General features: G+C 68.5%; 1 protein-coding gene across 2 annotated transcripts in view; it reads right to left on the bottom strand.

The window, feature by feature from the left end:
* The window catches only part of ATP2B3 (ATPase plasma membrane Ca2+ transporting 3), a 78,040-nt gene that overhangs the window by 34,129 nt on the left and 30,064 nt on the right, over window positions 1-13,847 (bottom strand). For both annotated transcript variants that reach the window (XM_089770262.1, XM_089770263.1), the window contains exons 5-14: window positions 11,586-11,843; window positions 10,222-10,347; window positions 9,916-10,038; window positions 8,155-8,196; window positions 6,624-6,788; window positions 6,311-6,525; window positions 5,475-5,717; window positions 2,121-2,362; window positions 1,193-1,427; window positions 933-1,112 (exon numbers count right to left, since the gene is read on the bottom strand). In XM_089770262.1, the coding sequence (XP_089626388.1) occupies window positions 933-1,112; window positions 1,193-1,427; window positions 2,121-2,362; window positions 5,475-5,717; window positions 6,311-6,525; window positions 6,624-6,788; window positions 8,155-8,196; window positions 9,916-10,038; window positions 10,222-10,347; window positions 11,586-11,843 (1,829 nt within the window). The remainder of the gene's footprint in view (window positions 1-932; window positions 1,113-1,192; window positions 1,428-2,120; window positions 2,363-5,474; window positions 5,718-6,310; window positions 6,526-6,623; window positions 6,789-8,154; window positions 8,197-9,915; window positions 10,039-10,221; window positions 10,348-11,585; window positions 11,844-13,847) is intronic.

The raw sequence follows: 13,847 nt of genomic DNA, 5'->3' as shown, positions 1-13,847 counted from the left end.
CGGTGGAGGTAGGGTCGCTCCCCGGGGCTGGCGGTGGAGGCAGGGTCGTTCCCCGGGGCCGGCGGTGGAGGCAGGGTCGCTCCCGGGGCCGGCGGTGGAGGCAGGGTCGCTCCCCGGGGCCGGCGGTGGAGGCAGGGTCGTTCCCCGGGGCTGGCGGTGGAGGTAGGGTCGTTCCCCGGGGCCGGCGGTGGAGGTAGGGTCGCTCCCCGGGGCCGGCGGCGGAGGCAGGGTCGTTCCCCGGGGCCGGCGGTGGAGGCAGGGTCGTTCCCCGGGGCTGGCGGTGGAGGCAGGGTCGTTCCCCGGGGCCGGGGGTGGAGGCAGGGTCGTTCCCCGGGGCCGGCGGTGGAGGTAGGGTCGCTCCCCGGGGCCGGCGGTGGAGGCAGGGTCGTTCCCCGGGGCCGGCGGTGGAGGTAGGGTCGTTCCCTGGGGCCGGCGGTGGAGGTAGGGTCGCTCCCCGGGGCCGGCGGCGGAGGCAGGGTCGTTCCCCGGGGCCGGCGGTGGAGGCAGGGTCGTTCCCCGGGGCCGGCGGTGGAGGCAGGGTCGTTCCCCGGGGCTGGCGGTGGAGGCAGGGTCGTTCCCCGGGGCCGGCGGAGGCAGGGTCGTTCCCCGGGGCTGGCGGTGGAGGCAGGGTCGTTCCCCGGGGCTGGCGGTGGAGGTAGGGTCGCTCCCCGGGGCTGGCGGTGGAGGTAGGGTCGCTCCCCGGGGCTGGCGGTGGAGGTAGGGTCGTTCCCCGGGGCCGGCGGCGGAGGCAGGGTCGTTCCCCGGGGCTGGCGGCGGAGGCAGGGTCGTTCCCCGGGGCCGGCGGAGGCAGGGTCGCTCCCCGGGGCCGGCGGAGGAGGCAGGGTCGCTCCCCGGGGCCGGCGGAGGCAGGGTCGCTCCCCAGGGCCGGCGGAGGCAGGGGCGCTCCCCGGGGCCGGCGGCAGGGTACCTACCTCGCCCTTCTCGTTGCGGATGCGCCGGTTGAACTCCTTCCCCTCCAGGCACAGGAAGTCCTCGCCGGGCTGCAGGATGCCGCACTTGGTGGCGATGGCGCGGGCCGTGTTGATATTGTCGCCTGTCACCATGCGGACGGTGATCCCGGCCCGCTGGCATTTGCGGATCGCCTCTGGCACCTGCGGGGGGGCAGGGATGGGACCCAGGAGTCCTGACGCCCTCGCGCCCCCCCGCGCCGGGAGAGGCCGGCCTGCCGTACCTCGGGCCGGACAGGGTCCTCGATGCCGACCACGGCGATGCAGGTCAGGTCCCTCACCACGGCGGCCTCGTCGTCCCAGTCGGGCTCCGGGCCGGCTGCGAAGTCCCGGAAGGCCAGGCAGATGGTGCGCAGCCCCTCGCACGCCATGGGCTCGATCACCTTGCGCACCATCTCGTCCCGGTCCCGCGGGCGGAAGCTGCGCGGCTCCCCGCTGCTGCCCAGGATGTCGGAGCAACTGGAACGGGAGAGGCCTGCTGTGACGCAGTGGGGGGACCGGGCTGCTCTCTATGGGGCTGTGGTACCCCAGTGGCTGCCGCCGGTACCACGCCCAGCAGGACAGGGACTCGGGGGGCTGGGGACTCGGGGGGCTGGGGACTCGGGGGGGCCAGGCCGGGGGTTGAGGGTTCTGGGTGGGCCGGGTTGGGACCGTGGACTCGGGAGGGTGGCCAGAGCTCTGAGCGGGCTGGGGGCCGGGGACTCGGGGGGCCGGGGACTCGGGGGGCCGGGCCGGGGTCCGGGGACTCGGGGGGCTGGGCCGGGGGCTAGGGTCTCAGGGGGCTGGGCCGGGGGCCGGCGATTCGGGGGGCTGGGCCGGGGACTCGGGGGGCCGGGGACTTGGGGGACTCGGGGGCCGGGGACTCGGGGGACTCGGGGGGCCGGGCTGGGCACTCGGGGGGCCGGGGTCTTGGGGGGCCAGGCCGGGGTCTCGGGGGGACGGGACGGGGTCTCGGGGGGCCGGGGACTCTGGGGGCCAGGCCGGGGACTCTGGGGGCCGGGGACTCTGGGAGCCGGGCTGGGGTCTCGGGGGGCCGGGCCGGGGACTCTGGGGGCCGGGGACTCTGGGGGCCGGTCCGGGGTCTCGGGGGGCCGGGCCGGGGACTCGGGGGGCCGGGCCGGGGTCCCGAGGGGCTGTCCCAGCGGGACTCACTGTCTGAGCAGGATCTCGGAGGCGCCCTTGCTGAAGAGGCGGAAGCCGCCCTGGGGCAGGCGGGTGACGGTGCTCATGGACTTGCGCACCGAGTTGAAGGTGTAGACCTTGTGCAGCTGGTCCTCGGGCAGCCGGTCCCGCACGGCCTGGTAGTCGCGCTGCAGGGCCCGCACGAAGCCCAGCAGGGCACACTCCGTCTTGTTACCCACCTGCCGTGGGAAGCCCCCTTCCTTCTCCGGAGGCTGCAGGAAACCTGCGTCAGCGCAGCCAGCCCCGCCTGGCCCCCCAGCCCCGCCTGGCCCCCCAGCCAGGCCCTGCCCAGGCCGCCTCTACCCCCTTGGGCCTCGCCCCAGGCCCCCTCTGCCCCCCACCCAGACCCCACCAACGTCTGTATGTGGCGTTATGAACATGGCCTCTGTGTGTGCTACCCATGTAACGGCAGGACGTCTGTATGTGGCGTTATGAACATGGCCTCCGTGTGTGCTACCCATGTAACGGCAGGACGTCTGTATGTGGCGTTATGAACATGGCCTCCGTGTGTGCTACCCATGTAACGGCAGGACGTCTGTATGTAGCGTTATGAACATGGCCTCCGTGTGTGCTACCCATGTAAAGGCAGGACGTCTGTATGTAGCGTTATGAACATGGACTCTGTGTGTGCTACCCATGTAACGGCAGGACGTCTGTATGTAGCGTTATGAACATGGACTCTGTGTGTGCTACCCATGTAAAGGCAGGACGTCTGTATGTAGCGTTATGAACATGGCCTCTGTGTGTGCTACTCATGTAACGGCAGGACGTCTGTATGTGGCGTTATGAACATGGACTCTGTGTGTGCTACTCATGTAACGGCAGGACGTCTGTATGTGGCGTTATGAACATGGACTCTGTGTGTGCTACCCATGTAACGGCAGGACGTCTGTATGTGGCGTTATGAACATGGACTCTGTGTGTGCTACCCATGTAAAGGCAGGACGTCTGTATGTGGCGTTATGAACATGGCCTCTGTGTGTGCTACCCATGTAATGGCAGGACGTCTGTATGTGGCGTTATGAAAATGGCCTCTGTGTGTGCTACTCATGTAACGGCAGGACGTCTGTATGTGGCGTTATGAACATGGCCTCTGTGTGCGCTACCCATGTAACGGCAGGACGTCTGTATGTGGCGTTATGAACATGACCTCTGTGCGTGCTACTCATGTAACGGCAGGACGTCTGTATGTGGTGTTATGAACATGGCCTCTGTGTGGGTGCTACTCATGTAACGGCAGGACGTCTGTATGTGGCGTTATGAACATGGCCTCTGTGTGTGCTACCCATGTAACGGCAGGACGTCTGTATGTGGCGTTATGAACATGGCCTCTGTGTGTGCTACTCATGTAACGGCAGGACGTCTGTATGTGGCGTTATGAACATGGCCTCTGTGTGTGCTACCCATGTAACGGCAGGACGTCCGTATGTGGCGTTATGAACATGGCCTCTGTGTGCGCTACCCATGTAACGGCAGGACGTCCGTATGTGGCGTTATGAACATGGCCTCTGTGTGTGCTACTCATGTAACGGCAGGACGTCCATATGTGGCGTTATGAACATGGCCTCTGTGTGTGCTACTCATGTAACGGCAGGACGTCCGTATGTGGCGTTATGAACATGGGCTCTGTGTGTGCTACCCATGTAACGGCAGGACGTCTGTATGTGGCGTTATGAACATGGCCTCTGTGTGTGCTACCCATGTAACGGCAGGACGTCCGTATGTGGCGTTATGAACATGGCCTCTGTGTGCGCTACCCATGTAACTGCAGGACGTCCGTATGTGGCGTTATGAACATGGCCTCTGTGTGTGCTACCCATGTAACGGCAGGACGTCCGTATGTGGCGTTATGAACATGGCCTCTGTGTGTGCTACTCATGTAACGGCAGGACGTCCGTATGTGGCGTTATGAACATGGCCTCTGTGTGTGCTACCCATGTAACGGCAGGACGTCTGTATGTGGCGTTATGAACATGGCCTCTGTGTGTGCTACCCATGTAACGGCAGGACGTCTGTATGTGGCGTTATGAACATGGCCTCTGTGTGTGCTACCCATGTAACGGCAGGACGTCTGTATGTGGCGTTATGAACATGGGCTCTGTGTGTGCTACCCATGTAACGGCAGGACGTCTGTATGTGGCGTTATGAACATGGCCTCTGTGTGTGCTACTCATGTAACGGCAGGACGTCCGTATGTGGCGTTATGAACATGGCCTCTGTGTGTGCTACTCATGTAACGGCAGGACGTCCGTATGTGGCGTTATGAACATGGCCTCTGTGTGTGCTACCCATGTAACGGCAGGACGTCTGTATGTGGCGTTATGAACATGGCCTCTGTGTGTGCTACCCATGTAACGGCAGGACGTCTGTATGTGGCGTCATGAACATGGGCTCTGTGTGTGCTACCCATGTAACGGCAGGACGTCTGTATGTGGCGTTATGAACATGGCCTCTGTGTGTGCTACCCATGTAATGGCAGGACGTCTGTATGTGGCGTCATGAACATGGCCTCTGTGTGTGCTACCCATGTAACGGCAGGACGTCTGTATGTGGCGTTATGAACATGGCCTCTGTGTGTGCTACTCATGTAACGGCAGGACATTTGTATGTGGCGTTATGAACATGGCCTCTGTGTGTGCTACCCATGTAACGGCAGGACGTCCGTATGTGGCGTTATGAACATGGCCTCTGTGTGTGCTACTCATGTAACGGCAGGACGTCTGTATGTGGCGTTATGAACATGGACCGGAGGAACCTGTTCGGGTAGGCGAGATTGGGGTCTAGAACCCCTCACCCGTGTGCTGGGCCCGGGTCTGACTGGGGCTCGGATAGAGCCGGAGTGTCAGCAGCTGAAGCGCTCGGCGTGACTGGCGTGTGGCCCATTTGGGAAGGGCCTCCAGTCAGGGGCCGGAAGGAGCGCGAGTTTGAGCAATTCGCCCTGGGCGGACGCCCTCAGCGGTGCCAGACCCGGCCCGGCCCGTCACAGGGGTTCAGACACAGGCAGGGGTGGGTGCAGGGGTCTAGGCGCAGGGCGTCACACACAAGCGGGGCGGGGGTCCTGGCGTGGGGGGTCAGATACTGACGGTAATCCGGCGCAGGGGGTCAGTCCCGGCGGGGCGAGGGCCGGCGCGGGGGGTCAGTCCCGGGGGCGGGGCCGGCGCAGGGGTCAGTCCCAGGGGTCCCTCCCGGGGGGGGGGGATCAGTCCCGGGGGTCCCTCCCGGGGGGCGGGGATCAGTCCCGGGGATCCCTCCCGGGGGGCGGGGATCAGTCCCGGGGGTCCCTCCCGGGGGTCCCGCCCGACGGGGGTCCCGCCCCCCGCTCACTAGCAGCTTGGTGGTGTAGGCGCTGTTCAGCGCGATGGCCTGCACCAGCAGGTCCAGGGTGCGGGGCGCCAGGCGGGCGGGCGCGGGCGGCTCGCGGTAGTGGGCGTCGCCCACGTAGGCCTGCACGACCGTCATGCGGTTGGTGGTGAGGGTGCCGGTCTTGTCGGAGCAGATGGCCGTGGCGTTGCCCATCGTCTCGCAGGCGTCCAGGTGCCGCACCAGGTTATTGTCCTTCATCATTTTCTGGGCGCCGGGGAGGGACCCCGTCAGGCTCTGTCGACTGCCCTGGCCGGAGCCTCGGGGTGCTGCGCGCCCTGCCCACTAGGGGGTGCTCTCCCCGCCTTCCGGGCTGCCCACAGGGGCTCGGGGCAGGCCCAGGGCGACCCCCTGCAGCCCCCCCCCAGAGCGCAGGAGCTCTGCCGGCCCGCAGCCAGCGGTCCCAGCTGCTGGAGCACGGAGCCAGGGACCCCGCCTGCTCAGCCTGGCTCAGCGCCGTGGCCCCCGCTTGCTCTGCGCGCTGGGTGGAGCCGTTCCTCCCTTGGCGCCCCCGTGGCATGGAGCCCGCCACGAACGGCTCCGTGGTCGCGGTCTCCGCACCAGCCCCTCCAGTCACGTCTCGCCCGTGCCCAGGCCCAGAGACTGCTCGGAGGTGGGGGCGCAGCAGGGGTCTCTGCCGCCTGCTGCCCCATTGAAACGCGCCCCCCGCCTGCTGCGTGGCCGGCTCCGAGCAGCTCTCTGCTGAGCGTGGCCCCTCCCGTGGGCGCTGCTCCCAGAGGGCGGCTCCGCCCCGGGCCCCCCTCGTCGGGCGAGGGCTCCCCTCCCCCGCGGCCCCTCACCTTGACGGAGTAGGCCAGGGAGATGGTGACAGCCAGCGGCAGCCCCTCGGGCACGGCCACCACCAGCACGGTGACGCCGATGATGAAGAACTTGACGAAGTACTGCACGTAGACGGGGGCGCACTCGGCCCGCCAGGCCCGCCCGTCCAGCACGAAGGTCTGGATGACGAAGTAGAGCACCAGGATGATCACGGTGATGGCCGACATCACCAGGCCTGCGGGGGAGAGGTTAGTGGGGGACGGTCCGGCCAGCCCCGGGCCTGGGCACAGCCGGGAGCTGGCGCCCCTGGAGCGCCCAGGGAGGCGTCGAGACCTGCTTTCCCGATCTGCACGGCCAGCTTGGTGAGCTTCCCCTGCAGCACAGACTTCTCCTTCTTGGGCGCGCTGGCTCTCTTCCGGTCCCGCTCCTCCGGCTCCCCGCCCTCCGCGCTCTTCAGCGGCTGCATCTCCATGGCCGCCGCCCCGGCCTGCTTCTTGGCTGCACGGAGAGGGGAGGCAGCAGGTCAACGACCCACAGCGGGACAGGAGGGCGATCAGCCAGGTCTCGCTCTAGCCACAAGACACCCCCTTCCCGAGCCGGGGGGAGCCCAGCGCCCGGGCGCCAGCCCCGGCTCCGACCACCAGGCCCCGCTGCCCTTCCCGAGCCGGGGGGAGCCCAGCGCCCGGGCGCCAGCGCCGGCTCCGACCACCAGGCCCCGCTGCCCTTCCCGAGCCGGGGGGAGCCCAGCGCCCGGGCGCCAGCCCCGGCTCCGACCACCAGGCCCCGCTGCCCCCCCGAGCCGAGGAGAGCCCAGCGCCCGGGCGCCAGCCCCGGCTCCGACCACCAGGCCCCGCTGCCCCCCCTAGCCGAGGAGAGCCCAGCGCCCGGGCGCCAGCCCCTGCTCCGACCACCAGGCCTCGCTGCCCTCCCCGAGCCGGGGGGAGCCCAGCGCCCGGGCGCCAGCCCCGGCTCCGACCACCAGGCCCCGCTGCCCTTCCCGAGCCGGGGGGAGCCCAGCGCCCGGGCGCCAGCCCCGGCTCCGACCACCAGGCCCCGCTGCCCCCCCGAGCCGAGGAGAGCCCAGCGCCCGGGCGCCAGCCCCTGCTCCGACCACCAGGCCCCGCTGCCCCCCCTAGCCGAGGAGAGCCCAGCGCCCGGGCGCCAGCCCCTGCTCCGACCACCAGGCCCCGCTGCCCTCCCCGAGCCGGGGGGAGCCCAGCGCCCGGGCGCCAGCGCCGGCTCTGACCACCAGGCCTCGCTGCCCTCCCCGAGCCGGGGGGAGCCCAGCGCCCGGGCGCCAGCCCCGGCTCCGACCACCAGGCCCCGCTGCCCCCCCTAGCCGAGGAGAGCCCAGCGCCCGGGCGCCAGCCCCTGCTCCGACCACCAGGCCTCGCTGCCCTCCCCGAGCCGGGGGGAGCCCAGCGCCCGGGCGCCAGCGCCGGCTCCGACCACCAGGCCTCGCTGCCCTCCCCGAGCCGGGGGGAGCCCAGCGCCCGGGCGCCAGCGCCAGCTCCGACCACCAGGCCCCGCTGCCCTTCCCAAGCCGAGGAGAGCCCAGCGCCCGAGCGCCAGCCCCGGCTCCGACCACCAGGCCCCGCTGCCCTCCCCGAGCCGGGGAGAGCCCAGCGCCCGGGCGCCAGCCCCGGCTCCAACCACCAGGCCCCGCTGCCCTCCCCGAGCCGGGGAGAGCCCAGCGCCCGGGCGCCAGCCCCGGCTCCGACAACCAGGCCCTGCTGCCCCCCCGAGCCGGGGAGAGCCCGGACGCCCTGCCCCCCACGCCCGCTCTTCTCTAACCACTAGACTCCAAACACATCACCGTTCAAGTCCTGCCCCTCCCCAGCCGCCTTCCCCCCCGGCCCGTTACCTTTGTTCTGAATATTCTCCATCGCCCCGTCCTGTGGCTTCCCTACAACAGAAGGGACGACAGAGATGGGACCTTTGAGCCCGGACAGACACCGGAGCCGGCAGCCCACCCGTGGGGACCCGGCGTTGGGGGTTCCCCTCTGGCCACAGGGCGGGGTCCCTCCAGCACTGCAGAAAAGTGAGGGGTTGTGCCCTGTGCATCGAGGTCTATAAAATCCTGAGTGGTGTGGAGAGGGCTGATAAAGAAAAGTTATTTATTAGTTCCCATAATAGAAGAACTAGAGGACACCAAATGAAATTAATGGGGAGCAGGTTTAAAACGAATAAAAGGAAGTTCTTCTTCACACAGCGTGTAGTCAACCTGTGGAACTCCTTGCCGGAGGAGGCTGTGAAGGCTAGGACTATAATAGAGTTTGAAGAGAAGCTAGATAATTTCATGGAGGTTAGGTCCATAAAAGGCTATTAGCCAGGGGATAAAATGGTGTCCCTGGCCTCTGTTTGTCAGAGGCTGGAGAGGGATGGCAGGAGACAAATCGCTTGATCATTGTCTTCGGTCCACCCTCTCTGGGGCACCTGGTGCTGGCCACTGTCGGTAGACAGGATACTGGGCTAGATGGACCTTTGGTCTGACCCAGCACGGCCGTTCTTATGTTCTTATGTTCTTATGTTATCCGTGCGTCCGTGCGTCCGTCCATCTCTGCTTGTGACATGCGATATCCGTGGCTCCTGCTCTCTGCAGCTCCAGCCTTGCACCCCTGGTCCCGGCGCCGCGCACTATGGAAGGGGGAGATGCCCGGGGGTCCCCCACGTGGGGAGAGAGACTGACGGGACCCCTAGGACAGGGGCGCGTGGCCACGGGAGCTGAGCGGTGCCCCAGGGACGCCAGGGCCAGCTGGCAGCGCGTCACTTGGCACGGTCGTGGCCCCTGGAGCCCTGAGACAGGGAGGCCACGGCAGCGAGGCGCCGCCCGGCGGCGGCCTAGGCTCCTGAGCTGGCTGGGGCCATGGAGGCGGGGCCATTCTCCTGTGTCCCAGCCCGCGGCGCATCGGCGCCCTGCAGGGAAGTCGCAGGAGACGCCGGCTCGGGAGGTGCCTCCTGGCTCCGGAGAGTCCGTGGTCCATGCCTGTCCACATGGAGAATGGGTCTGTCCCACGTGGCGTGGGACAGGGAATGAGCCACCACGCTGGGGCTGCACCGTTGGAGAACAAACGCCAGGAGCAGGGCACCGCGGGGCCTTTCTGAGCAGAGGACTGTTGGGTGACTCGTGGGGGGTCTGTGGCTGGACGTGGCACCTGGGAGGGATGAGGAGTCGTGCCACGGAGCTGGGGGCCAGGGTCCCGCCGGGGAGGGGGTCTGCCCGGGAGCCAGCACTGAACGCACTGGGCCGGCGTGGGGCGGGGGAGACCCTGGCACCGAGCCCCCAGTGTGTCAGGAGGCGAGCGGGAAGGGGGGAGCATGGCGTGGGGGGGGGCTGTCTGCTCTGTACCCGGTGCCCAGCCCCTTGCTGGTCGCTGTGGGTGACCCCTACTGGCCTCTGCCCAGCGGGGGGCTGCCTAAGTCAGGGAGAACCGGCAGACGAGTGGGGGGGGCAGCCTGGGGCTGGACCCACGAGGGAGACAGACTGAGGCTGCTGGGGCTGAGGCGATGGACCTGAAACCACCCTGCCCCGAACCCTGGGATCACCCCACCTCTGGGAGCCAATGGACCCCCTGCTCTGCCGGCTGGGGGCAGGGCCGGGGGCGCCGAGGGCAAGGCCCCTCACCCTTCTTCTCCTTCTCCTCTTCCTCCCCGCCGGCCCCCAGCAAGGTGAAGATAATCCCGGTCTGGGAGTTCACGCCCACGGCCGTGACGACCATCCTCCCCGAGCCCTCCATGACGTGGGTGCCTGGGGGAGCAGAGAGAGCGTCAGGGGGAGGCTCCGGGGGCCTGGTCACGGGCTCCCTTCCCGGCGCTGCAGGTCCTTGGGGAGCCCCCACCACACCCACCAGCAGCTGGCAGGGCCTGCCAGGCGAGACCAGCCCCGCTGGGCCCTGTCCCCAGCTCTGCTCCCCAGGGCAGCGCCCCCCACCTGAGAGCAGCATGGGGTCTTTCTCCACCGACTTCCGCACGTGGTCCGACTCCCCGGTCAGGGAGCTCTCATCAATCTTCAGGTCGTTCCCCTGGATCAGAACCCCATCAGCAGGGAGCAGGTCACCTGACGGGGGGATTAAGTGGCTCACATGAGACCCGTGTGCCCCTCTACCCTGGTATCAGGCCTCCCTGGATCTCCCTCTCCCCCTCACAGCCCCAGCATCAGGCTCCCACCGCTTATTAGACCTGCATATCCCTAGTGCCTCAGATCACTTCAACATGCCCATCCGCCCCGGCATCAGGGCACCTGGGACGAGACCCACCTGTCCACCTACCACAGCCCAGATCAGTCCCAAGAACCCCTCTGCCCCAGCATTGGGACTGCCCTGGATCACCCTCCCCCTACCATGAGCCCCTCTACCCTGGCATCAGGGCTGCCCCAGATTCTCTGACCCTCTGCGAGCCCCTCTACCCCGGCATCAGTGCTGTCCCGGATTATCTGACCCTCTGCGAGCCCCTCTGTCCTGGCGTCAGGGCTGCCCCGGATTATCTGACCCTCTGCAAGCCCCTCTGCCCTGGCGTCAGGGCTGTCCCAGATTATCTGACCCTCTGCGAGCCCCTCTGCCCCGGTGTCAGAGCTGCCCCAGATTATCTGACCATCTGCGAGCCCCTCTACCCTGGCATCAGAGCTGTCCCGGATTATCTGACCCTCTGCAAGACCCTCTGTCCTGGCATCAGAGCTGTCCCGGATTATCTGACCCTCTGCAAGACCCTCTGTCCTGGCGTCAGGGCTGCCCTGGATTATCTGACCATCTGTGAGCCCGTCTACCCTGGCGTCAGGGCTGCCCCGGATTATCTGACCGTCTGCGAGCCCGTCTACCCTCGCGTCAGGGCTGCCCCGGATTATCTGACCCTCTGTGAGCCCCTCTGCCCTGGCGTCAGGGCTGCCTCAGATTATCTGACCCTCTGCGAGCCCCTCTGCCCTGGCGTCAGGGCTGCCTCAGATTATCTGACCCTCTGCGAGCCCCTCTGCCCTGGCGTCAGGGCTGCCTCAGATTATCTGACCCTCTGCGAGCCCCTCTACCCTGGCGTCAGGGCTGCCCCGGATTATCTGACCCCCTGCGAGCCCCTCTGCCCTGGCGTCAGGGCTGCCCCAGATTATCTGACTCCCTGCGAGCCCCTCTGCCCTGGCGTCGGGGCTGCCCCGGATTATCTGACCCCCTGAGAGCCCCTCTGCCCCGGCGTCAGGGCTGCCCCGGATTATCTGACCCCCTGCGAGCCCCTCTACCCCGGCGTTAGGGCTGCCCCGGATTATCTGACCCCCTGAGAGCCCCTCTGCCCCGGCATCGGGGCTGGTCTCACCATATTTGATCTGTGCGATGTCTCCCACCACCAGCTCGGACACAGGGATCTGGACTTGCTGCCCACTGCGGATGACGGTGAATTTCTGCTCCTGCTCGATGCGGCTCTGCAGGCCTCGGAACTGCTTCTCCTTGCTCCAGTCGTTGAAGGCCGTGACCAGCACCACGCAGACGACGGACAGCAGGATGGCCGCCCCCTCGATCCAGCCGGCCTCCGACTCGCCCTCGTCCTCCGCCCCCGCCACCAGGTTCCCGCAGGCTGGGGGGGCAGGAGAGGGACCCGTCACAGCGGGGGCCCCCCACAGCTACAGATGGTCCCGCTCCCCTCCTGCTGCCAGCGGGCTCGCCCGGCAGGGGGCAGGATGCCGGCTCCAGGTGTCCTCCCCGGGGCGGGCAGACGGGCGAGCGCTGGGACAGACAGATCAGCGGCCAGATGGATGGATGGACGGACGAGTCCAAGGGTGGACAGGTGGGTCAGAGGATGGGTGGGCCAGTCGATGGACAGACAGATGGAGAGAACAGTGGACGGATGGACGGACGGTAGGGCCAGCAGATGGACAAACGGACAAAGAGGCCAGCGGACGGACGGACGGAGGGAGGGAGGGACAGGGAGGGACGGAGGGAGGGAGGGGCAGGGACGGACGGACGGAGGGAGGGGCCAGCAGACGGACGGACGGACGGAGGGAGGGGCCAGCAGACGGACGGACGGACGGAGGGAGGGGCCAGCAGACGGACGGACGGAGGGAGGGAGGGGCCAGCAGACGGACGGACGGACGGAGGGAGGGAGGGGCCAGCAGACGGATGGAGGGAGGGAGGGAGGGGCAGGGAGGGGCCAGCAGACGGACGGACAGAGGGAGGGAGGGGCCAGCAGACTGACGGACGGAGGGAGGGAGGGGCCAGCAGACGGACGGACGGAGGGAGGGAGGGAGGGGCCAGCAGACGGACGGAGGGAGGGAGGGAGGGAGGGGCCAGCAGACGGACGGACGGAGGGAGGGAGGGAGGGGCCAGCAGACGGACGGACGGAGGGAGGGAGGGAGGGAGGGGCCAGCAGACGGAGGGACGGACGGAGGGAGGGAGGGGCCAGCAGACGGATGGACGGAGGGAGGGACGGACGGAGGGACGGACGGACGGAGGGAGGGACGGACGGAGGGATGGACGGAGGGAGGGAAGGAGGGAGGGGCCAGCAGACGGACGGATGGACGGAGGGAGGGAAGGAGGGAGGGGCCAGCAGACGGACGGAGGGACGGAGGGAGGGAGGGAGGGGCCAGCAGACGGACGGAGGGATGGAGGGAGGGAGGGAGGGGCCAGCAGACGGACGGACGGAGGGAGGGAGGGGCCAGCAGACGGACGGAGGGACGGAGGGAGGGAGGGTACAGCAGACGGACGGACGGAGGGAGGGACGGAGGGAGGGACGGACGGAGGGAGGGAAGGAGGGAGGGGCCAGCAGACGGACGGAGGGACGGAGGGAGGGAGGGAGGGGCCAGCAGACGGACGGAGGGACGGAGGGAGGGAGGGAGGGGCCAGCAGACGGACGGACGGAGGGAGGGAGGGGCCAGCAGACGGACGGACGGAGGGAGGGAGGGGCCAGCAGACGGACGGACGGAGGGAGGGAAGGAGGGAGGGGCCAGCAGACGGACGGACGGAGGGAGGGAGGGGCCAGCAGACGGACGGACGGAGGGAGGGAGGGAGGGGCCAGCAGACGGACGGACGGACGGAGGGAGGGAGGGGCCAGCAGACGGACGGATGGACGGAGGGAGGGAGGGAGGGGCCAGCAGACGGACGGACGGACGGAGGGAGGGAGGGGCCAGCAGACGGACGGATGGACGGAGGGAGGGAGGGAGGGGCCAGCAGACGGACGGGGAGAGGGAGGGAGGGAGGGAGGGGCCAGCAGACGGACGGACGGAGGGAGGGAGGGGCCAGCAGACGGACGGACGGATGGACGGAGGGAGGGGCCAGCAGACGGAGGGACGGACGGAGGGAGGGAGGGGCCAGCAGACGGAGGGAGGGAGGGAGGGAGGGGCCAGCAGACGGACGGACGCAGGGAGGGAGGGAGGGGCCAGCAGACGGACGGACGCAGGGAGGGAGGGAGGGAGGGGCCAGCAGACGGACGGACGGAGGGAGGGAGGGAGGGAGGGGCCAGCAGACGGACGGACGGATGGACGGAGGGAGGGGCCAGCAGACGGAGGGACGGACGGAGGGAGGGAGGGGCCAGCAGACGGAGGGAGGGAGGGAGGGAGGGGCCAGCAGACGGACGGACGGAGGG

Source organism: Pelodiscus sinensis, chromosome 18 (assembly GCF_052426305.1).
Source record: "Pelodiscus sinensis isolate ZL-2025 chromosome 18, ASM5242630v1, whole genome shotgun sequence".
Lineage (NCBI taxonomy): Eukaryota > Metazoa > Chordata > Testudines > Trionychidae > Pelodiscus > Pelodiscus sinensis.
This window is presented reverse-complemented; position numbering and strand designations above follow the sequence as displayed.